Source organism: Cinclus cinclus, chromosome 5 (assembly GCF_963662255.1).
Source record: "Cinclus cinclus chromosome 5, bCinCin1.1, whole genome shotgun sequence".
Taxonomy (NCBI): Eukaryota; Metazoa; Chordata; class Aves; order Passeriformes; family Cinclidae; genus Cinclus; species Cinclus cinclus.
The window spans coordinates 8,832,325-8,856,756 of record NC_085050.1 but is presented as its reverse complement, the minus strand read 5'-3'; the positions used below and the strand labels follow the sequence as shown (position 1 = coordinate 8,856,756).

Genomic DNA, 24,432 nt, shown 5'->3' with positions numbered 1-24,432 from the left:
AGAAATTCAAAATGGATTTCAACATACTATTGAATTAAACAATATATTTATTTTAAGCAAAAAATGAAAACCAGTCTCCTGGAAAGCCTAACTGACAAACCCCCTACAAAACCTAGAGCATATGTTTATTCATTTGCTTTTGAAAGCATCCTACACTTCCTTTACTAAAATGCTATCCATCTCTTAATGGTTGTAATTCCTATGACTTGAGTTTTCCTGACACCAGTTTTTCATTTTCTCTGATTTACAGTGGCAGGAATGCCTGAAGATAAATATATCAGACTTCTGGAATTAAATGGTAAGAACAAAAAATAACCCAAGTTCTTCAACGTTCTTACACACTTACCAATGGAATTGTTGACTTTATCCCCTTTTTTCTTCTTGTTTTTCTTGTTCTTGCCTTTTGGTTGAGGAGAATCTGCAAGTATTAGCTTATTATTTTGCTGCTGTTCACTTGGTGATGGAGATTCACTTGTTACGGGTGCTTTCTCTTCCTTTACATGGTTCAACTGTTTTTTGTTGTTATTGTTTAATTTCTTCTCATCTTTTTTAGGTTCTGCAAGCATTGGGAGCTCTGCTGCTTTTACTTTGGATTCTATTTGGTTTCTGGTTTTAGTCTGAATCTCAGCTGCTTTGGGGGATTCAATAGGCTTTTTCACTTGTTCAACACACTGTTTGTTCATCTGTTTTAGTTTCTGTTTGCTGTTTCCTTCTTTATGTTGATGCATAATATCAAGCAGAAAAGAGAGGGGCTCATGCTGCTTTACACTGCCCTCCTTCTGATAAAGCAGCTTTGAGTCTTTAGTGTTTACAGGATTGGACAGTTCACAGCCTGTCTCTAGAACTGGCCTCTGTTCTGTGTGATTCACATGTCTTGACAGTGAACCAGCTGAGGTTTCTATCTTTTCTGATTGCTCAAGGGTACCATTCTGAATGTCTTCAGGTGCATTTGGGACAGGTTCCTTCACTGCCTGGCAGTTCCTAGTGAGCAGGTCTGCCTTTGAACAGTCCTTACTTGTTCTCTCTTTCTTCTTTTTCTTTACAGCCCGCAGCTGCTGAAGCTCTTGGAGCCGTTGTAATTCCTGTTTCAGTCTCTCTTCTTCCTCTTCCTCACGCCGCCTCTGCTCCTCCAGCAACTGGTGATGCTCCCTCTCCCTGGCTTCAGCTTCAAGTCGAGCTTTTTCTTCAAGCTGCAAAGCAACAATAGATTTATTGAAAGTGACAAATATTTTGGAAATTAAATTTTAGGGATTATTACTACTTTTCTTGATGAACATTATAAATCCTAGGATGTGAACGTATGAACATAATATGTAAGACTGCAGAGCAAGCAAATACAAAGGCTGCCCTTTTAAATACATTACAATCCTTTCTCTATTCACATTTTCTGTGTTTCTGTAACTCATTTGACCATTGTTAATACCAGCTGTTGATCTTTTCTTCGCTACAGCTAAGCCTAACTTCATGTCAAAGTTTTCTGTAGCCACAAAACATGCAGCTTTCTTCTCAAAGACTGCATGTATTTCTAAGGTAACTCAAATTTCCATCAGGTTGTTTCATTTACCTGTTCTTTTGCTATGGTAGCAGAGTTGCTCTGTTTTAGAGATCAGGAATGTTAGGAAGAAAAATCATTAAAAACATTCTGCACCAAAACACTAAGTAAATAATAGTTACATTAAAAGTTGTCAAAAATTCGAGGATGGCAGTTTTCCATTGTCAGCCATTAGTTCATTAACCAAAACAAAGACATAAGGGATTTTGCCAGCCATTACTGCCAATGCCTAAAACTCTGCTGTGCAGCATTGATCTTGCATCATTACCAAAATGAAAGTCATACAATGAGAACCACCATGACCATTTATTTTCTTGCACATTTAGAGGTCCCTGTACAGCATTACTTTTTCACAGTTACACAAATCATTCAAAAATGATAATTACTCATGAGAATGACTCTATGGGAATTTCCCACTTCTTACGCTCAAACTGCACTGTAAGAACAAAGTGAATTTTGCATTGAAAATTTTACAAAGTTAATTTTATTTATAAATAATCCACTAAACCCTCAATATGCTGAATAGTGCTGCAACATGAACATGAAGAATTCAACTTAAGAACATTAGGTCTTCCAAACCCATGGAAGCATTTAAAAAATGCTGTAGTGGTAGAATAAGTAGTGCCAGTAGAAAACACACAAACAATAAAATATTTACAGTGTGATCACATAACATGCTTCCCAGAAATTAAAAATATTCAACAACCAATCACATTGAGCCTTGAACTTTACACTTATGGCTGATACTTGAATTGCTCTAAGAAAAGGTTTCCTGCCTGTTCCAACTTACAAGAAAAGAATATTTCCTCTGGTATTCCTCTTTCGTATTTCCTCTATATTATCTTCAGCAAATACTGTTTCCAAAAAGTAATTTCACTGTTACACATTAGAATTTTTTAGAAATCTTCTTTGCCAGTTTTCATTTGAAAGCAACCTGTGGTTTTTTTCTTCCCTGCCACCTCTCTGCAGCTTGCCACTCCAGCTTGGGACAACTCTTTGTGTCATCATGAGGCACAGCACCTAACCTCTCTCAATCAGAACAGCAAGATGTTCAGTGCAATTATTCTAAAAATACCAAATCACAACTCTTTCTCTCTCATAAAAGCACTGACCTATGTTTCCTGGCTTCCTACAGAGATATTTTATCAACACCATTATCCCAGTACAGAAACACTGCCCTTCTAACTTTCCCCGCTTTTAAATGTCAATGCTACAAAACAATCGCATTTGTAACATTTCTGATACTCAGAAATAACCTTCTGAAGTGTGGGAAATTCCAATACAAAGCTGACTTGCACCAAAACACATGACAATGGCATTTGGAGAAATCCTCCCAATCCAGTACATAACTCCTCAGGTAGCACCAGAGCAGGTAAGCCAGTTGTATAAATAACAAAAACAAAAAACCCAAACAAACAAACAAACAAAAAAAAACAAAAAACAAAAAACAAAAAAACAAAAAAAAAAAAAAAAAAAAAAAAAAACAAAAAACAAAAAACAAAAAACAAAAAAACCCCAAAAAAAACACCACCAAACTGGCAGTGTACCACAAATCACACAGAAAACAATTACAGCATTAAGATAAATCAGTATACAGTGGCATACTTAAGGGGAGTGCACAGATTCAAAAGTGTGAGGTCAACGATAAACATACTTTCATGAGCCTTACCTTTCTCTGCTTATGCCTAGCTCGCTTGGCTGCCCGAGAACTGCTTACTGGTTTGGTTTCAGAGCTGTTTATAAATTGCAGCAAGTCTTCCACCTTTCGATGGTCAACAACACTTTCCCTTTCAGAGATCTGATCTGGTTTCTTCGGCTGCTCCTCTTTCCTTTTTGTTAAACGCAAACGAAGCTTTTCTCGCATCTCTGCATAATTTCTACTGGTTGGTGCAGCTGGAGGCTGAAGGACACACAACAAAAATTCAGTGACTAAAGAGAAAAATGTCACTAACTTAATGCTTTTCAGACTTTTAAATTTCAATATACTCTCCCTTGAAATAACATGGGAGGGCCAAATCTGTCTACTATCAAACTCATCGTTTGCATGTGAGCCCAAAGTGTATTTAACAGGCAACAGACCTGCCAAACTGGGAGCTGGCTTCTGAACTACATTTTCCAACTGAAAGAACAGCTGATCTTGAAGAGGATAGCATAAGTGAGAAAACAAAGAAATAACCTCTACAAGCAAGAAAAAAAATACTGTGAATTTTATTTCCGTATTCTCATGTGATTGGTATGCTGTGTTTGAAAATTTCAAAGGAGCAGACATTTGTTCTATTTTTATTTCCTATGAAATTGTTTCAGAGGTTGAGCTACACAGGCCTCTGGGCTGTACCTGTGAAGGGCACAGGTATCCTGCACTGAAACCTGCCAGCACACCCTCCAGCAGAGTCCCATCAATAACTTAACACTGCTGCAAGTGGAATCCTTGCATCATGTTCCATATCTATATTCCCAACTGCTGCTCCTGCCTCTCAACTCCTCATTGCTTCTCCTCTCCTGAAGCCTTACCCCTCTCTGTTCCTGTACCAGACCTGGTGCCCATCTGTTCACAGCTACACCAGTCCAACTCACTAAACCAGCAAAACAAAGCCTAATAACTTAAAAAATCCTGTTGTGTTCTGCCACTTCAGCCAAATGAGTAACTTACTGTGTAGCCAAGCAACTATGGATGTGGTGGGACATGGTGGGAATGTGCAAGGAGAAATGGGATCCCCTCCTTGGACCCTTTAAGTCACAGGGCAGGGGCTTTCAATTCACTGGAATAACTAAGATGAAACTAACCTGATCAAATACATGGCAAATAAACTGAGCTTTTACTTCAAATAGGAAAAATGCCGGTGACTCAAACTGTACCAGTGAACTGATTATTAAAACAGGCCATACATAGATTTACAAGTTAAGAAAAAATTAATCTGCTATATTTTAGCTAAGAATCTAGATTTTTTCTTTTTTTCTCCTTTTTAAAAAAATCATATTGAAGTGAATACTCAGAGGACTGCTATTTTTACAGATTGCAGACTAGCTCATAAATTGCCATAAAGATTCAAATTGATACCCTATATAAAGCATACTTTTACCCAACCTCATCATATTAATTGTAACTACAGTACTACAGAGGAGTGAATTTTGTAAAGTTATTTAAATGGCTCAATTCCCCTGTTTGCAGTTTCAGTCAAACACAGCATCTATTATCCAAGCTGGATGCTTCCTAAATCTTTCAGTCATTTTTATTGCTCTTAAATGCTTTGAACTGGAAAGGTTTATTTCAATCCTTCATTTCAAAGAGGAAAATTACTTTTCAACTCCTTTTACAACTTCTTGAGTTCCAATGCCATCACTAAGATGCAGTCTGATAAATCACACGCAACCAATGATGAGTAAGTGACAAAAAGAAAACAAAAGCAATTTAAAATACAAAAACTTACTCCTCCATGGCCGAAGAACTCACAGTAACAGCAGTCACAGTATTTTCCTTCCTTCTGATTTGTGGAAGTTGAGGTACTGGAGCTATGCTCTGAACAGCTATCTTCATCCTGGCTCTCCTCTCCATCATACTGCTGATGATCATACGTGTTACTGTTCTCACAGCGATGGCCCTCACAGTCAGGATCACTACGTCAGATTACAAAAAAAAGCTTATAAAAACCAAATGAAAATAAATAAGGACACTGAGGATGATGAGAACAATAATGTTTAAAAAAATAAATATATACATGTTTCTGCCTCTACTAGGAACAATGGCTCTCAAGCTGGGATATCAGCCACCAGTGATGCATCAGACTCTGAAGACTTCATCCACTAGCTTGCAAATGAAGACATTCAAAACCAAGTATTAGGATAAAATGATACACAGGAAAATGATCAACAAAAAACAAATTTAGTGACTCCCTGAACAAGCAGCCTAGAGAATGAGTTTTGGAACTGTTCTTCCTGGCATTAAACAGGTAAAGTATTTTAGAAAAAGTGACTCTAGCTGTTTTAAATGGAATAGTTTTGAAACTGCTGCCCATCTCACCACTTGTGGCATCAATACAGTTTCAGATGCAGTTGCAAATGTCCTGGTCTTAGATTTTCAAGCTCTTGACTTAAATAAAAAATCCAATCTCAGCTAAAACCTAGAAGTTCCCATTACCCTGTCTGCAACCTGACTTTGAAGAGGAAATACTAACACATCTCTTCAATAAGCAGGCACATGGCAGTTGATTCCCCCAGGGATCTGTGTAACTGTGCACATACCATTTCCACTGCCCAGGTCTTCTAAAATTGAGGTGATTTTGCTTCAAAAGAAAGTAGTATTAAAAAAAATAATAATCTCTCTCTTTTCTACCATTAGTATTTCTTTATTCATGTTTTAGAGAGGTGAAAGCAGGCCATAGTCTGACTTAACTACAGGATATCTATAAATCTTCTTTCTAACCTCACTCTCCCTCCCCAGAATGCAACCACTGCTTCACTGTTTCTGGTCTCTCCCAGTTAATAATTTTCTTTTACAAACTGAAAATACCATGTTAGCACCTGGAAACAACAATAAAAAGTTGGATTTATACTGTGTCCATATTCAATTATGTCCCTGCACTAGGTAAGAAAAAAATCCTTACAAAACTGCAATAATTTCTCAAATATGAAAGAACAGTTACTTGTCTTGACATACCATCAATAAAACCAGTTGATAACAAAAATAAGGGCATTTTTAGAAGTGTTTGCCAAACTCTAGCTAAATCTCACATCATCTTCTGAAAACTTAGAGCAGCCAGGAGACTACATTCATAGCATTCATGATCACAGCCCTACAGGCCACAGAGAGCTTAGAGCAATGACTCAACTGCTTTCTGTTGTCTCCACCTTTCAGACACATCAAAGGGCTGGCACCACTGTCAGCCTGCCACAGTACAAACATAACCAGAAGACAGCTCCAAAGTCCTTCCCACCTCCAAGACCTCTGAAAACCTTCAGAAATCACAAAATACTTCCACACTAAAACCACTGTATAAATGGTAGGACTGATATCTAAGAAGTCTTAAATGTAGTCAGAAAAATGTGTCACTACATGGCAGGTTTCAAGACCATGTATGACCTCATTATATTTTGAGCCAAATTACAGAGTAAGTTTTCACAGCTTTCCATTCCTGCTTGCCTTACAATGTCAAAATGACAGAAAACAGGTATGTTATACAAGAGGTTTGTGTCACAGCAGCAGCAATCATTACCCAGTAATCAGAGTAAGAAAGAACAGTTTGACTTGTATATCCCAGGTAACATTTCTAAAAGTGAGCAAACATTTGCTTCCAAGCCTCTAAATTCAGTAACTGGACTTCACAATGGAAATCATATTTGTGAAGCCTCACACCAAGTTACACAGTAAGTATCTGCACTTGGCTTCATTTGCTGAACACAAACACAGCTTTCATAGTACAACCAGTGATAAAGAAGAGGCATCTGTATTTTAATTTCTTTTCTGTTGTAAAAAGGAATGGCAAGAATAATAACAAACTTACCTGCAGACACTTGGTGGGGCACTTACAGAGCTGTCTGTGGTTGAAGTAGGAGGTGCAACTGTAGTAGGACAAAGACCTGAATGAGGATCCACAAATCCAGGGGCTGTTGCAGCAGTTTTGGGGAAAGAAGGAGCTGCAAGATTTGGAAGATGTGGTGTGGAGGCTGGAGACAGTGCTGCAGGAGACAGTGAAGGAAGGGATGCTAAACTGGTAGGACTATTTCGTGGTGCAACTGGTGCAGAATGTCTATGGTCCTCTTTATTAATATTGTGGAACACTTCACCTAAAATGGGGGAAAAAAGAAACCACTTACAGTTAAAAATAATTAGTAAGTCCTCATAAACTATGCATAAAATCATATGAAGTACTGTATATTCTCAGCTTCTATAAAAATAATTTCTACTACCAGTTTCAAACCCTAACATCAAGGTTTCTCATAAAGTTCTCCAATCCAGAAGTACAGAGACTAACTCAAGAGCAGTAACAGAAATTAACAAAAATCAAGATGCGGAACATTACTAAATGAAACACTTACACACATCCTTATGGTTAGCTAAATGTACTTGAGCCAGTTACTGAAGCTGTATGTGAGTTACAAATCTTTACCTATGGATGAAGGCCGCTTGGATGATACTTTGAACTGGTTGCTGCTTGACTGCACTGTAGTTGCTGTGCAGGAGACAGAAGAAGTGGCAGAAGAGGTTGCCATGACAACTTTATTAGCGTCCATAAAGGCATCCTGGAAATTGTACAGACATTTCTTCTTTGCAGCATTTTTTTTCTCTTTGCTGTCAGTAACTGCTGTTGTTTCATTGCTAGATGTAGTAGGAAGTGCTTCAGGTCTTATTTCTGAGAGTGCCGGTGCTAATATATCACTCCCTTCAATTGAAACACAGAGTAATTAAGAATCACATAATTACTGAAGTGTCTTTATAGAGTTTAGAATTACACATTCAATAATTTAGATGCAGACACAGGATATGTTGTTAATGTTGCCTTAGGATTAGTGAAGGGCATCTTCTCCTTTTCCCCTCCATCCTCTCAAATAAGGTAGCTGTAACAAAACGTGCTGGGAAGTCTCAGAGTAGAATCATAAACCCTAAGCACAGAATTCTAACAATGCTACTAAATGTGTTAACAAGTAGCAAATGTGCTACAGAAATCTTCACCCATTTATAATTTAAAAATTTAACTGAACAATATTTTACATGCTAAATGTATGATCTCCACTATCTGAAATCCAGGTAGGACACAAAAATAACACAAGATGGAACAACATATCATTTTATCAATATGAAATTATGAACTATTTATTTATTTGAAATTCCAGTTAACAGAAACACCTTTGTGATAGACCTTCCAGATGAGTCTGCCACCAACCATCTGCTGGAACAGCTACCCACAACTACATTTGTAAATGGATGAGGTGTCCTACTGGGGAAGTTTTCTGGACGTTTTTAATGCCTTTCTTTTTAAATATCACTACAGTAGCTTGAAGAACTGTGAATGGAAGGATTTCGCTCTCTTCCTAATATTCCTTTTTTGCTCTTTAACCATTAGGATTTCCAAATGCTCCCTGGCTTAAATTGATCTTTTCTTAGATTTATGCCTCTGTCTTTCTGAATGATAATGCAGTTATCTGTGTGCATTGTAAAGTAGGACACAGTGCCTCATTACCAGTGCTCTTACTACCCTGTAGAAATAAGGCAGGATTTTGTGGAGAAGTTCAGAAGTTATTTAAGTTTTCCTTGACTTGCAATTTCTTTACAATAGTAAACTTCTGAAGACAAACATAACTCCACAATGACCATAGATGAAAACCAGCATGCTATTTGTTTGCTTTAGCATCTTCTCCCCAGGACATAAGAATTTATTTTTCAATTTTCAGCCCAACTGAAGTAGAAGTGGCAGCAAATCTGCCAGAATCCCATCTTAAAAAATCATGGTGATAAAACCCAGCATTCCTGAAAAGAAACATAAAACATAAGGCTTTTAACTAGTCAGTGTGAAGTAGTAACAAACCCTCACCAGGAATTGTGTCAGGCAAAAATGTAGCAGGATTCCAGTTCTTGTCATTCATCACCTCTGAACCCCAAAGACTTATAAATTTAGAGCTATTCCAATCTGGAGTGCTCCCAAAACAGCTTGGATAAATATGATCTTGGAGAGATGCATTGAATACTTGATGCTTGTTTGTATGGTTTTGAACTGGAGCTGGTGGTAATGCCTGCAACAAAAACAAAAGAGTATTTTCCCCATTAACATTCTGTTTGCTTACACAGTCACTCCAACAGCAATATTCAAATCATAGTGTTTTAATTGGGAAAAGCACTATCAAAAGCATAATAGGATATCCCAGAATGATAGAATAACTGATTTGTTGATGCATACATTACACAAATTGTATGTTCATGTCTATATTTTACACTCACAAAGCATTGCTTTTCGAATCAACTAACTGATAAACAAAAAATATCCAAATTTCAAAAAACTGTTGTATTAATAAATAATTAAAAGCAGTATTTGTATGAATTTAGAACTTGATAGGAATTACTACCTTTCAAAGCTTAAGCTGCCTAAACAAATTCATCTCTAACATGACAATAATTACCACTTAAGACAATTGTGAAAGAGGGATTATAAACACTTCAGCATTGAAAATAAGGGAAGAGAAAAAGAAATAAAATACATAAAACAAAAGTTGATTATTTTCTTCCTTTTTTCATTTTCAAGTATTAAGTAGTTCCTAACTTAAAATTAACAAGCAAGGAGTATGCCCTTTCCTTTTAAGAACCAGCTGGGGGGGAGGGGAAGGAAGCACATACTTCTTGTTTTATAGAGACAAGTTGCTCAGGCTCACCCCATTTCTTCTGGATGAAATTGTTTATATGCATTCTAAAATGACCTTTCTCTCAGAGACCTCATGCAACACAAACATTATATTCAATTACTGCCACCTTAAAAAAGGCCAAGGGAAAAGCAGGTTTGTTCTCTTTTTATACTAGATTTGATGCAAATTAAAAGCTATGCAGAAGTAGATATAGATATTAAAACTATCCGTTGAAGTCCAAGGACATTTCAGACATGAAACTCATGGCCAAACAAAGTACTTATATACCTAGTTTCCCTTTTTTATAAAGAAGGATTTTCATTATCTGCCTAATGGTGAATGTGGGAGGGGCTGGAATAACCTGTATTAAAAGAAAAATTGCATACATGGGTGCAAAGAAACATTTCACATGGTTTCAGAAGAACAGCAATGGGTTGTTGCTGGCACTTTGCACCTACGGAACAGAAGTAAGGAAGAGACACCCAAGACAGGAAAACCCAAAGTGGATGTCAAGATGGGCAAAAAGAGCAAGTAAGAGTCATCTTGGTGGACTATTCTACTCTCCTTGCAACCTTGATCACTGGATCAAATCAGGAGATGACAAAGATGTACCTAACGACAAAGGCTTTGGCCCTCTCAGCAGCACCCACAGTTCAGCTACTTTACTATGTGAAACAACATCCCCATTAACAGGAATGCTTGGTTTTGACTCATATTTCTGAAAAGCTGTCACTTGGTCTCAATTCTTGTTCCACACCTCATGTTTATTACTTGTGAGTTTAAGGTCTAAAGAACTTTGCAGAAGCTGCAGAAATGCAAGTTCTCTTGAGTGACAAAAAAACCCTTACAAACAAGAAGGAAGACTCCTATGTCTCTGTTTTGTCCAAAAAACCCAACAAACCCCAACCAAAAAAAAAAAAATTTCACAAAAGAATTTAACTACAAATCTCAGAATATTATTGCCACAGTAGAATACTAAATCTTTCTGATAAATATGAAATGAAGATTTAATACTTCTTGTACACTGACTGTAGTTCCATCACTGCTTCCACCATGCAAGACTCATTTGAGTCAATGTGCTTTCTAATGACAGTGAAGAAATTATCAATCTTTCTGACAAAAAAAATACCCTCAGCCATTCTGTACGAATCTTCCAGTAGTTCTGAACGTGTCTTACTCCCTGCCCCTCACCATTTCTTGCAAAAGGAATATTATAACCAAACCACAATTTAAAGTAACTGCTCATGTTTCACAGATACTCAATCAAGCTGGTTTATACAGCTGTACAGAATTTTTCCTGGGATGGGGATGCATCCATCTCCTTGGTCAGGCTTACCTTATTGTGTGTGAAGGGAGAAGCAGTGTACAAGGTGGGATGGATAAGTGGACGAGGCAGATGAGGAATCGTATGCAATGGTATATGTCCATGGATGTGAGGATAAAGATGAAGTGCAGGATGTGCAGGTTTTTCAGGATTCATAAACTGGTGCCCAGCAGGCAGGCGTCCAGTTGCAAGTGCAGAGACTGTTAGTCCTGAGGCTTCTTGTTTGCAAACGTGACATTCACAAGCATTTGGACCTTGGTCAGCCTATAAAAACCCCAATAAAACCCATTAAAAACTCAATCTATTCAACATACATAAAATCTTAGTAATCAGTAGTATTATTTCATTTTGCATGCATCAATTAGTATTTTCAGAGCATCCATAGATTTTTTTTTTCTAGTACCAATAGAAAAGCCTCATAGTGAAGCAAAAGCACTAGTGAAGACTCTTTATCATACTTAAAAGAATACCCTAAAACCTGAGAGATTTCCTATCAAATAGATTTAATGTCCACTATCAGTGACAACAAGCAAAATACTGATACAAACCTTGACAGCATTTAATCATTACTAGGCAATTACCCCAGTATAAAAAGGAAAAAAAAACTAAATTAACATTTTCCACAATTTTCCAAACACATTGGAAAAAACAGGTGTAGGAAGGATTGGTAAGAGTTGTTTAGCTGATAAAATTGGAAGCAGTCCTCAGCTGCATTAGGAGCATCAGAGCACAAGCAGCATGTCAAAGGAGGCAATCCTTCCACTCTGCTCAGCACTGGTGAGACCAGTCAGGCTCAGTTCTAGGGTCCCCAGTATGAAAGAACATGGACACACTGCTATCAGACCACTGAAGGACCCCAAAGATGGGAGCATCTGTCAAAGAGTGAATGAGAGCATTAGAACTGTTCAGCCTCAACAGGAGGCTCGGTGGGATCTCACCAGTGTGTGTTCCCTGACTGGGTGGGGAAGAGAGGAACAGAGAGGAGCGCCAGGCTTCTCGCAGTGGTATCCCATGAAAGGACCACAGGAAACGGACACAGACCAACATACAGGAAATTCCACTCAAACCACTCACTTATGAGTGTGGCTGAACACTGGAACATATCACCACCAGAAGTTCTAGAGCCTCCACTTGTGGTGGTACTCAAAACCCAACTGGACACTGTGCTGACCATCTCTCTCTAGATAATCTTGCTTTGATCAGGAAGGCTGGTCTGGATTATCTGCACAAGCTTCTTCCAAACTCAATCACTCTGTAAATGTGTGAGGCTGACATTTCTCATAGAAATTTCACAACTGCACCAATCATGAAAAATCTACACTTCAGCAAGTTGTACTAGTCTCAAGGCATCAGCTTCTGTTGTCTCAAAAGAACTGAAGACTTCAGAAGAAAAGCAGCCTGGGAAAGAGCAGCTCCATTTCTCTTTCAGCTAATTACTTTTTCCTGCCACTGTCACCTGACATTTTACTGGTAGATAATTTGACCAGAAGCAATACCAAGAATACTTCCAAATTTCTTTTTCCCACCAATGTGGCAGTTCACATCTTCCAAAAATGTAACATTAAGTATTAGCTTTCTAGAGAAGAACTGACAGTTGATGATGCTCTTCTTAAATATCCATTCCTCTCAGAAAGTAACTCATGATTATCACTTAAAAGCATTAGAGCCTTTAACACAAGGTACATTTTAACAAATAACAGATTTCATAAACCAAATACAATGACTGAATTAATTTTGTATATAAAGAAAACAAAAAAAACCCAACTTTATAATAAAAACATTAGTACTACACAGAAATTAATGTTAATCTACTAACATATGAATACTGAAAAAAAATTTCAAACAAACTGATGACACTCAAAACCCAATTCTGACAAATTGGGTACTGAAAAGGAATCCAAGAGAAACAAAGATACTGAGTAAATTAGCAAACCCAAGGGGTAATGCCAGAAGAATCTCAAACTCACATGATATGCACCAGTGAAATAGATCACTTAAATACAACACTACACTACTCAGCTCTGATTAGAACATCAGACTAAATAAAGTCATTAGGAGCTCCTCAGAATCATTCTGAAAATATTCTTATTCCTCAAAGAAAATAAAAAGAGAGAAAGCCTAAATCTATCTTTTTATCTTGCATTCTAGTTTGCTTCCCTAAGGCAAGCAGACTTATATAATCTCATTTGATTTTCCACAACAAACACAATCTCTTCACCAGTTTCAAACTAGTCTGACAGAGGTTTCACCCCATGTAATTTTTATGGCATTGGTCAGTCATGCATAGAAAAACCTTTGACATATTTACTGAAAGAAAATTAGTTTAATACTCTTAACACATTAGAAAATACTTTCAGTAGAAGGTCCTCAAATATCCTAACCAGAGGACAACATCTGCTAGAAGATAATTATTGTCAAAGCTCTCAAAGGTGCACCAATATAGACTCTCCCATGCAATAAGAAATAAAAGTGACAGTCTCTCTCAAAGCTGTGAGCCTGTCTTGTAGCTGCAGGGTAACTCAGATTGCAATCCACATGGTTACAAAGACAAATCCATTGGATACTTGGCTTTGGTGCTCAGCTGTTAAAGCAACCACCACTACTTGCAGAGCAGACAGTCCAGGCATGGTTCTCCAGGTGGTCTGATGAACTCACAGTCAAGAGCTTCATAATCTTAAACCATTAAACATCCCAAGACCCATGACTTTAAGTCATGCAACTGATTTAAACACACAGGGTTTAGACAGGGAAAGGTAATCCTCAAAGAGAACATGAAAGAAATATGTGTTAACTAAGTATTCGTAACATCCATCGCCCACCTTAACTAATTTCAAAAAATGTAACACTAATATTTAGCAAAGGCCAAGTTGATCTTCCAAACAGATATGCTTGTTAGTTTCTCATTTATAGAGGTACGAATAAGCTTTTTCCCTTATCCTGAAGCAACTTTCATAATAACCAACATACTTCAGGTTTTGACTAAAAGATTATTTGACATGACAACATAACAATTAGTTGTTTTAGGTGTCATACTTACCTACTGACAATTTAATATTTTAAGTTAAAAAATTAACTGATTATGTAAATGTCTTCTCATTCAACAGCCACATTTCAGAAATTAATATACTACAAGATGCTTTTAGATGACTGTACCTGCTGACTGGGGTAAGAAGGTGGTGGACTATCCATTTTTGTTTCATCTTTCCTTAATGCCCTTTTTCCTAGAGATATTTCCTCCTTCTGAGTCCCTGGTGGTTCACCACTGCTCTCCCCATCTGCTTCTTCATCATCTGCTTCTGAGGAACTGCTGCTAGTACTGCTCACCTGAGGAGACTGGACAACATTAACTCATTAACATGGGGACATTAACAAGGACAAGCATCTCTCCAGTGAGCACATCCAAAAACCAGAAAAAACTAGGACAAGGTAAATGCTGTACCTCATCTTTCAAGGCCATGTTTTCACCGCTGCCGTTAAGCTCACTGTGGATCCCATTCATGTTGGCTACAACCTCTGCATCATCGTAATTATTCAGTGGGTAGATATCAGCAAATTTTGCTGATAAAGGTGCAACATCATCATCATCACTACCACTGAGGGGAAAAGAGGCTTAGATAAGTCACAGTGCTCAGTTACAGTGAAAGCAGCTAGAATACCAAGATGAAATAAAGCTGAGGGCATCCCTTGTATAAATGTTCCAGTTAGGAGCCAACGGATGGACTTCCAAGTTGTTCAACTGAATTTACTTTTTCAAGCAAGTAAATCAAATAATCTGCCACATAATTCTACTGAATGTAGCAGTCATGTGCCTGAATGACAGATTGGATTGAAAATAAGGTTCTCTGCTGGTTTAGGGTAAAGTGTTTTTCAAACACCATTTTTTGACCAGAAATTTATGGAATTAATAATTCCAGAATATTGCTGACCTTTCATTTGATGAAAGAAGCCTTATGCCAGTGTCTTCACAGAAATTGCAAAGCGGAAAAATCCGCAATATAAAATTTGAGTTTTTCCACACGTTAAGTGGCACACCAGTAAAATGGAACACTGAACACATCACAGTAGCTCCTAAATTTCTCAACAGCAATTAGTTTGTAGACAACTCCACATCTGCATGCTTTTCAGAATCTGCTCTAAAATTCTTAGTGGAATTTTTCTTGCCTTACAGATAGATATCAAAAGGGCCTGAATGTTTAATTACTCACTCCAGGGAAACATCGCAAAGATTGGTTAGTTCATGTTGCTACAGTAATCCAGAGCTCTTAAACTGTGCCCTTTTATCTTGTTGCATTCCATAAAATACTGAGCCAAAATTTAATTACATGATGACACCATTAGGCATATTTCAAATGTGCAATGAAGAAACAAAACACAGCAGATAGTATGAGACATAAAATGGCACTTCCCCAAGGTGTAGTGGCATTTCCCTAAAAATAAACTTCTTCCGGTAAATAATACTTGGATTCAACTGAACTAGTTTCTGAAGAGACAAATTGAACAACTTTTGACATTTTAGCACCAAAATTAGTGAGAGTTTATAGACATGGCAAAGCACACATTTAAGAATATATAGCTGTTTTCAAGTGCTCCCCGAATGAGTTCAGAAACTACAGCTCTGTAATCAAATATTAAACCACTGGTGGTAGTAGATAAATGTTTAGAGGAAATAGAACTTAGTGACTGACAGTCACCGAAAACATTCCACACATCTGCACTGTCCTTGTTTATCACAGAGTATGAACATGGAACACTACAGCAAATTCCCTTGACTCTGCCAACGGAAGGTATTTCATTATTTCACTGTCCTCACCACACAGGTAACTCAAGCTTGGATTCTTTTAAAAATTTCTTCAGAATATCACGTAACAGAGGAGACTCTTGGTTAGCTGTACCTATACTGAGTACAAAAGCCAGCCCACCAAGCAGCTTTGCCTCTCTGGAATTATGAAGGGGTGGAAGTCCACCATGAGACTAATGTCTCAAATCTGGCAATCACTTTGATTAGCATCTAAGAAATTCAGTGACAGATACTTCTGATAGGGACAATAATTTTTGATGCAAGACATATTAACACAGGTTCAACAATCCTAAAAGTGATATAATGAAGACTTTTTTAGGAACTAAAGCAATTCATATGAAATGACAATCCTTCAAAGAAACGAATTCTTGGCAAGAATTTCTGAGCAAGTTCCCTTGGTCACTTTAGGAAAATCTGACATTTTCACACAATGCTCTAAAGTAGATCAATATCGGATGTTGTTGCAATTGCAAAGCAGGAAAACACACACTACAAAACCTTCTAGCAATACTGGCAATACAGCATGTTGAGAAATTTTCAGAAATTTGACAGCATCTTTAATATATGTATGTTTGCACAACATACAGCTGGAGTTGTGGCCAGCTGAGTACAGTATCATTATTAAATAATTTTCTGAAGGAAAACTAACATTGCATAATGACAGCCTGCCAATGTCACTTGCCTGCTTAAGTCTGATTCACTAGAAAAAATTTAAAACAGAAAAATGAACTTACAAAGTTGGTGCAGAACCATTATCTGCAAGGATGAGTCTGGGATGTTGCTGAATTGTGATGGGTGAGCTGGAACCCGATCCTGAACTTGCTGAAGACATACTGGGTGGGCGGATCTCAGATAAATAATCCGGAGCAGAATCAATTTGTAGTGGTAACTGGTTAATGTGGATATCATCCGTTATGGGAGAATCCATGATGCCACACGTCAAAATGTGTGAAAGGCTGCAGTCATCACAAGTACATCTGTTCCAGAATGAAATCACAGATTTTTATGACCTTGTTTAACAAGCATTTATTTAAAATAACCACACTCTTTGTTCCAATAATGTATTTTTTTTTCCTTGAACAGGAAAGTAATGATTTATTATGATTTCATACTAAAAACATCAGCTCACCTTCTTCTATAATTACAGTTGGGACAGTCAGGCATGCTCAAACGTGATGACAGCATGTGTCTCATTGTGTCTGTGAAGTTGTTCTCTCCAGATAGTGCTTTCTTGTTATTAAGCTGGAGTAAATGGTAAAGGCAGTGTTTTAGTAGTGCAAGTCTTCCCATTAAAAATTCAATGGCACATAATGACAAGTTACATAATCAAAAAAATTATTCTTTGGGCAAATAAATTAAAAGCAGAATAATTCAGAATAATTTCATGATGGTGGCATTTTGATCACAAACAAGGAAGTGCAAAGTTAAAATGACAACATTCGGCATCAATACTCTTCAAATAAAGCATGTCTCTTCTATGAAACAGGAAAGGTGACAAGTCCATCTCCTTGACTCATACGTACATCTTGCATGGTATTTCTGCTGATGCATTCTGAACTTGAGCAGTTTTTGTCTTGTTTCATGATATGTGCAAAAGGATGCTGCTGACAAATGGAGAAAGCAAACTGACCCTTAACTTGCAAATTAAAAAAAAAAATTAGGACTAATTTGCTAGCTGCAAAGGTATAGAGTCAAGAGTAGTTGCCCAAAACAGGACTTGACTGCATTAGTGACAAAATACAATCCAAATAATCTCCACCTGACAGAGGCCTAATCCTGAAAGCACCTAATTTCATTAGATACCTACAAGCCTTAGGTTAAACAAGGATGTGCCTAAGCTCCCACTTCTATAGATGCCCAGACCTGATCCTTACCTAAGCAGCCATGGTCTTACAGCTCACTTAAGGCCAATTAGGATCAAGGAAAAAGAGGATTCTTCCTCAAGTCCTCTGAGGAGACCTGTATACCAGATGTTCTGAAGACACGGTTAACAAAGGCTTATGTTCCTTACAGGAAAAAGTACTTACTGATGACTGCTTTGAGACATTGCCAATTTAAGCTTAAGTTTATTAAAATGTACTATCATACTCTCTCTGGCTCATGACTAGCGTTTCTTTCTGCATACTGGTACAGGAACGGAGAGGTTCTCCATCCAGAGTTGACTCTAGCCGAAGCGCACTGTACTCTTATGGAAAGCATGATGCACACTTGAACACTTCTAGGCTGCAGAAAAGAGTACTGAGTCTTAAACAGCAGTTTTATAATAAGGTAGAAACTACTACTGGTCTCTCTCTGGTTACAGCTTGAAAAAATGAACACAGTTCTGCTCAGCCCTTTCCCCAAAAAGCAGATGCAGGAGTTATCTCTGGAGTCTCAGCAGGTGGAATCACCTGCCCTGATACTGAGGCTCATACTACATATGGCATACGTTAAACTCTTGAGAACAATATTCCCTACCATGTATGTCCAGACAGCTCCACACTCAATGTATTGGCTGTTTTGGATCCTACTCTAAGGCAATAAAAATTCTCCTTTTGTTTGGCACAAAGACTTTAAACACCTGGCATTCAGTCCTAAGACTACAGTGTTTATGTTTTACCTTGTAGTAAAGGAGATTACATACTTTCACCTGTTCTTCTTGGATCTCCCTTTTCTGTATTTTAGCTGATCAAATTTCATAGTTGCAGAATTAGATTGCACAGATCTAGTACAACATCCTACACTCATGTTTGCATCTTACAAATACATGTGTAGCATTAGTACAACTCAGAATGGTATGAAAAAAATCCTACCTGCTCTTCAATAAAACGCCTCTGTTTAAAAAATTCCCAGTCTTCCTTTAGCATGCGTTGTTTTGTTTTCATTGCCATCTAAAACAGAATTTGAGGAAAACTCAGTGATTTAACAATAGAAAACCTACTTTTTTGTCAATTTGCCTGTTTCATTAAACTTAGCTTAGCTATGCTATTCTGCAAGTACTTACACACTTAGTCAATATGAAATATGTTTTATTTGCTAGTAATTTGAGTCACTTAAACAAAAGATTTTATATTCATTTACATGATTTTTCACTTGTATTTTCCACTTGGATATTTCTACTGTTACTCTTTATGCTAGTATTTATTTTCATTAAATAGTTTAATAATATTTTTAATGAACAGTGATTGGCATTAAACACTCAGCATCTCAGATTCACTATAATCCAGTAAAATCTAGAGATACTGGACTTATGGCAAGGCCTCAAAGTACCACATGTGGAACTAATCAGCTAAAGAGTCAAAAGAATCAAAAGTAGTGACCTAGACAAACACTATTCATTCCTCAAAATTTTTCACGCCACTTGACTGATCTAGGCTGGAACAATGCTTTATAATTACTTGTCTCTCAAATCCTATCACCACAAATGCACATAGAGACCATAACTTTTTGTACACAAATGATATTTTTTTTGATTTAGTAAATAAATTGACTCTGAGGGAACACAAAATCTTTCACGAACTATACCACAACAAAACACAGGAACAAAACTCCTCCTGTTGTACCTTAAGACATTTTAGCAGCATTACTTCACCCATGAGGAAAAATAACTACCTGGGTTATCTTTTACAGCTCTTTTTTTAAAGTTACCTAAACCACAATCACCATCATCATATTACATCATCTTATAGAATATAAAAAATTGCTTCATAAATTAGGTTAGTGAGCCAAAGATTAGTAGGTTACACTATTAGCAACATTCTTTTTATCTTCGAAAGTATGCCTCCAGAAATTCATGCTTGATAAAAGTTTAAAGTCCCACTACTAAGCTAAGTAAAATATTGCTATTATCATTATTTAACTTAGGAAGATGAAATTTTAAGCTGGGGATCTGAAGCAGTATTAAGTAAAAAAAAATTGCCTAATTAATTTCTGAAACTACCAGCATCATATTTTAATTACTACTGTAGATTTGGATTTCCTTTGCTCCAATGAGACAATGCTAACACGAAAAAAACAGTTTACTATGTCCATGTGTGTTTAAAAAAAAATAAGAAAAAAAGGTACCCATGAAATATTCTTAAATCACTCATACAACTTCTAAGACACACTGAAAGGTACTGCAGAGCCTGTGGCAAACAACATCAGAAATTTCATCCTGGATGAACTATCAGCTTCTGAGAGCCCTTGAGCTATATTTAAAGGCAGTAACACTCCCTGATTTGGGTGCCCTGACACCTAAACCCTCAGCATCCAAGTCAGCCACTTCCATTCACTACACTTTGTAAGAGAAGACTTTTAATGCCAGAGAACGACATTTAAAACAGCCAGTGCATTAACTGGGAGCTGCCTGCTCAAGCCTGCCAAGAAACTGTCACAGTAAACAGCACGGGATAAGTCCTTGTACCTGAGCACTAATGGGAACGGGAGCTGACTCTCAAGTTTTCCTACTTCCCCTTTGCAGCCTTTCCAATACTCCATGTCTACAAGTATCTTAAGTTATTGATTCCATAAATAATAGAAACCCACTTCTCTCCCTCCTTTCTTTTCCCCAGTGAATATTTATTTCACCAGAGCAAAGCAGATGCAATACAAACCACATAAATCATGCCCAAGAACTCTCCTAGGGAGTGAGAGATAAATCCAAATGCCATCAGAAGAAAAAAAAATACACTTCATTCTTGCACATCTGGACTGAATATTCTACTACCGCTGCCCAATGGAGAAGAGAGGGCCACTACCACTTTCTTCCTTCCCCCCTATTTATTTGAAGCTAAGAAGTTTTTCAGCTCCATCAGACAAGCAAAACAGACAGGTGAACATGTAGTTTTCCATTCTGAAATAGATCTAATCATGAAACGAAGCCTACAGTCTGGTCAGAACAGAAATGTAACATTAAATCACTGGCAAAAACTCTGATGTCCATACATATATCACAGGATGCTTGTTCCTTCCAAATTTTCAAGTCTGCACCAAATGTAAATCGCACATTTTGAACTTCCCAAATTCCATGTGTGAATCAATTTTCTTAGACTATTTCACTAGAAATAATAAAAATAATTCCTCCTATCACAAGCTCAGCACACAAAAATAGTGACTGCTTCAATTATCTACACAGCCACCATAAAGACAAGAAACAATTTATGCCCATGCTGTTTTGTCTACTAAGTTGACCAGGACTGTAAAAAAAAAATAAAAATCACACATTAATATGGAGAGACAAGCAAGAAGCTCTGCCTGGGCAAAAGCAATTCAGCTAAAAAAAATTTAAAAAAAATTTAAAAAAAAATAAAAAGAAGGAAACACTCTTTGGCACAAAGCACATATGACTGTCTAGCCATTACTTGAAATAACCCAGGACCTCCTCAGGTAAGTGTAGTGTAACTTTAGTAAGGAAATCAGGATCTGGATGTATAGCCTGCATACACTTAAAATTCTCCTGTACTCAAGATACTCCTCAGATTTAACATATATTAATACAGGCACTGATACAGATTATTCCTTATTCTAAACTTTATCACAGCATACACACATGGCCCACCAGTGTATTAAGTTATGTCTGTGCATGACACAGCCACCTTACACGGTCTTAAACAATTAATATGTGTATTGCTTGCAAGAACTATTCCCTTTTTTTACCAACAAGAAACATAACGCCGTGGAAGATTCATCAATTATCTTTGCCAATGCCCTGTTTTGGATATAGTTCCACAAAACATATAAATGAGAACCATTCTTAAATCTCCTTTGCTTTTTAACCTTTCAAACACTACCAACAAAACCTCACAATTTTGCTGAGCCAAGAATCAAGCAACTAATGAACATGCATTCAATGGTAAGATCCATAGTTTCTATAGTAGCGGGGTTTTCTGATTTCTACTTTGTTGAAAAAAATATCACTGCAAATTCAGGTATGATGGTTATACTTATTAATGTATTCCTGTATTTTAGAGTATAACCACAGGTTATCACCAACACAGGGTTTAAGGCATGACTGTGAAAATTATTTTTCCTACAAGTAAATACCAATATAAATATCAGTATCTTCTTTAAAATTTGATGGTTTAAGTTTTACAATTGTTTCCCCTTCATGCCTCCCCCTCAACCTCCCCACCTTTGCAGGTACTTTTTGTCATTAGGAAATAAGTCATCACATTAAATTGCCCCAAGTGGGAAAAGAGTGCCTGTCTGCATAGGCTACAGGCTTCATTGAGCAGATTAAAAAAATGCTACAAGACAGGACTTGTAACAGCTGCATGGCCACTTGATAAAAAGAAACACAGAAAAGTCAGTTATGAGCCGATTATCAAGTGGTGCAGAATGAACAGTCACAAACCAAATATGAATGTGGCTCCATAGAAATGCCATTAAAAAAATAGCTGAATGATGGCAGTGAAGTGGACTCCTTTCTTACTAGAGAGGCAATATCAGACAGCCTGACACCATGGGAAAGATGACTTCTAATAGCATAAAGTGTGAGATGATGACATTTTACTGAGCTGCAATCACATATATAGGTGCACAAAAGCAGCCAGACCAAGGGAAAACTTTTTAATTCAAAGCTCACAGATGCAGTCCCCAAATACAGAGCAAACTCTAGAAATAAAATTAGTTATATCCTGTCTCCATCATTAAGGCACTGGAATTAATGGTAAAAGTTCACTTAAATCTTAAGACAGGGAACAACTTCTAAAGGACATTTAGAGTGTATCCTAAGACTAAAGTATGCTTGTTATCTATAGAAGCAACATAGCATTACTGAATCTCAAATTAATTCTCCGTATTCCTATTGCTCATAAAACTTCAAAATAGAAGGAGAGTTCTATAAAATTCTCTTATCTTTAGTTATTTCCAAGACATTATTTCTTCTAGAACACTTAAGATTGAACTAAACAGATCAACTTCACTCTTTTCGTAAGGTGTTTTTAAATAATTAAGTTTTTGAGCATGAGACAAAAGCCAAATGAGAAATTTTTGAAGAATATGAACCTGCAAAATAAACAGCTATTTTTCTGAAAATTAAGCTCTCAGCAATGTAGGAGTCAGCACAAGAACATGATTGTTTTCTGAAACATAGCACAAATTCAGAAGAATAAGCTATCAGATCACATACTGGATTAAAGAACTGCTTCAGAGGTGCAAATATTTAGGCATTGAGACAAGATGCAGTTCCCATTTTGACAACTGTACCATAATCATCACCATACTATGGCACAGGCCACAATTTTTAAAAGCTACTTCTTCCTCTGGATTTCATTTAGCACACTTCCTGTTTTAAAAGCTTAGGGGGTTTTGTGGAATGGGTTATTTTTATTTCCTGTGGCTCATTTACTGGCTAACATAATTATAAAATGTTCTAAGACCATCTCTAAACAAGAACACAACAATCTGCTTCAACAATTTAAATATGCCATTGTACAATCACCACTAAGTCTTGCTAAGTAAATGGTTTTCTATTGTGAATGACTAACATGAATGAAAAAACTTACATCTTGTTGCTTCAAAGCCCTGGATAAAAATACCCAAGAAATTATTCTTCACTGAAGGCACAGTCCTGCATGGGTTGCTCCCTACATAATCAGACTATTTGCATGACTCTTACCTGTTCATCAACATAATCATCTATTCTTTTCTGGCATTCAAGCCATGCTTCAGCAACTTGGCCCATTTCCTGTTCCAGCTGATGATACCTTTGTAGCAAGGTACTATACATATCTTCACTACAGGAATCTTGTGTTGTTCCAAGCCTAAAAGTTCAAATAGCACTTGTTATGGAAGAGACATTGCACTGAAGAATCGCACTTTTAAGTTCTGCCAGCCAAAACGAATGTTGTAAAAATGTGATTATTGACACACCTAGGCCCACAAAGCTGCTTCTAACACAAAAACTGAGTATTTTTAGTATTTTTCCAAAAACTGTTCAAACCCTGCTTATTCCAATCTTCTGTAAGCAACAATAGCAAGAATGTGGGAAGCACCACATTGCTAGAGCCTCTTTCCCATGAACAACCAGATGACAAATTGTTTGTTCAAATTTTGTTGCTTGATATATTTATCCTTTCAAATTCTATGGGCTAAATATACATGTTGACTATCCACTGCAGAGCTACATCATAAAAATAAAGCCAGAAGCTTGTTAAGCAGAACTCTCATGATCAGTGCTAAAAAGATTACTAGATGAGTTGGAGCTCCAGGTGGGAAATGTGCTGTAGAATGAGGCAAGTGAAATACAAGCAGTTATCTACTATCACTTGAGCAGCACAGGATTCAAAACATGGGTATGCCAGTCACTGCTGACTGTCTCTGAGGAGCCCCAGAAATAGGAGACAGACTTACCTCCCTTCCTACTGCTGCCATCTTTGCACAGCATAATGCTTCTGAAGTAAATATGTCAACTCCCAATACACTGACATTACAAATAACAAAAGACAAAATTCTACTCAGTAACATGTG

The 24,432-nt window shown here is 37.1% G+C and overlaps 1 protein-coding gene across 4 annotated transcripts in view; it reads right to left on the bottom strand.

The window, feature by feature from the left end:
• FAM193A (family with sequence similarity 193 member A) overlaps nt 1-24,432 on the bottom strand; it is a 76,629-nt gene that overhangs the window by 6,287 nt on the left and 45,910 nt on the right. For 3 of the 4 annotated variants that reach the window (XM_062492636.1, XM_062492639.1, XM_062492638.1), the window contains exons 8-20: nt 23,582-23,726; nt 18,795-18,872; nt 17,132-17,244; nt 16,737-16,979; nt 14,644-14,797; nt 14,358-14,537; nt 11,217-11,468; nt 9,079-9,277; nt 7,657-7,929; nt 7,051-7,333; nt 4,981-5,167; nt 3,222-3,452; nt 347-1,190 (exon numbers count right to left, since the gene is read on the bottom strand). In XM_062492636.1, coding sequence (XP_062348620.1) covers nt 347-1,190; nt 3,222-3,452; nt 4,981-5,167; nt 7,051-7,333; nt 7,657-7,929; nt 9,079-9,277; nt 11,217-11,468; nt 14,358-14,537; nt 14,644-14,797; nt 16,737-16,979; nt 17,132-17,244; nt 18,795-18,872; nt 23,582-23,726 — 3,182 coding nt within the window. The remainder of the gene's footprint in view (nt 1-346; nt 1,191-3,221; nt 3,453-4,980; nt 5,168-7,050; nt 7,334-7,656; nt 7,930-9,078; nt 9,278-11,216; nt 11,469-14,357; nt 14,538-14,643; nt 14,798-16,736; nt 16,980-17,131; nt 17,245-18,794; nt 18,873-23,581; nt 23,727-24,432) is intronic. The other variant, XM_062492637.1, reaches the window with a different exon arrangement.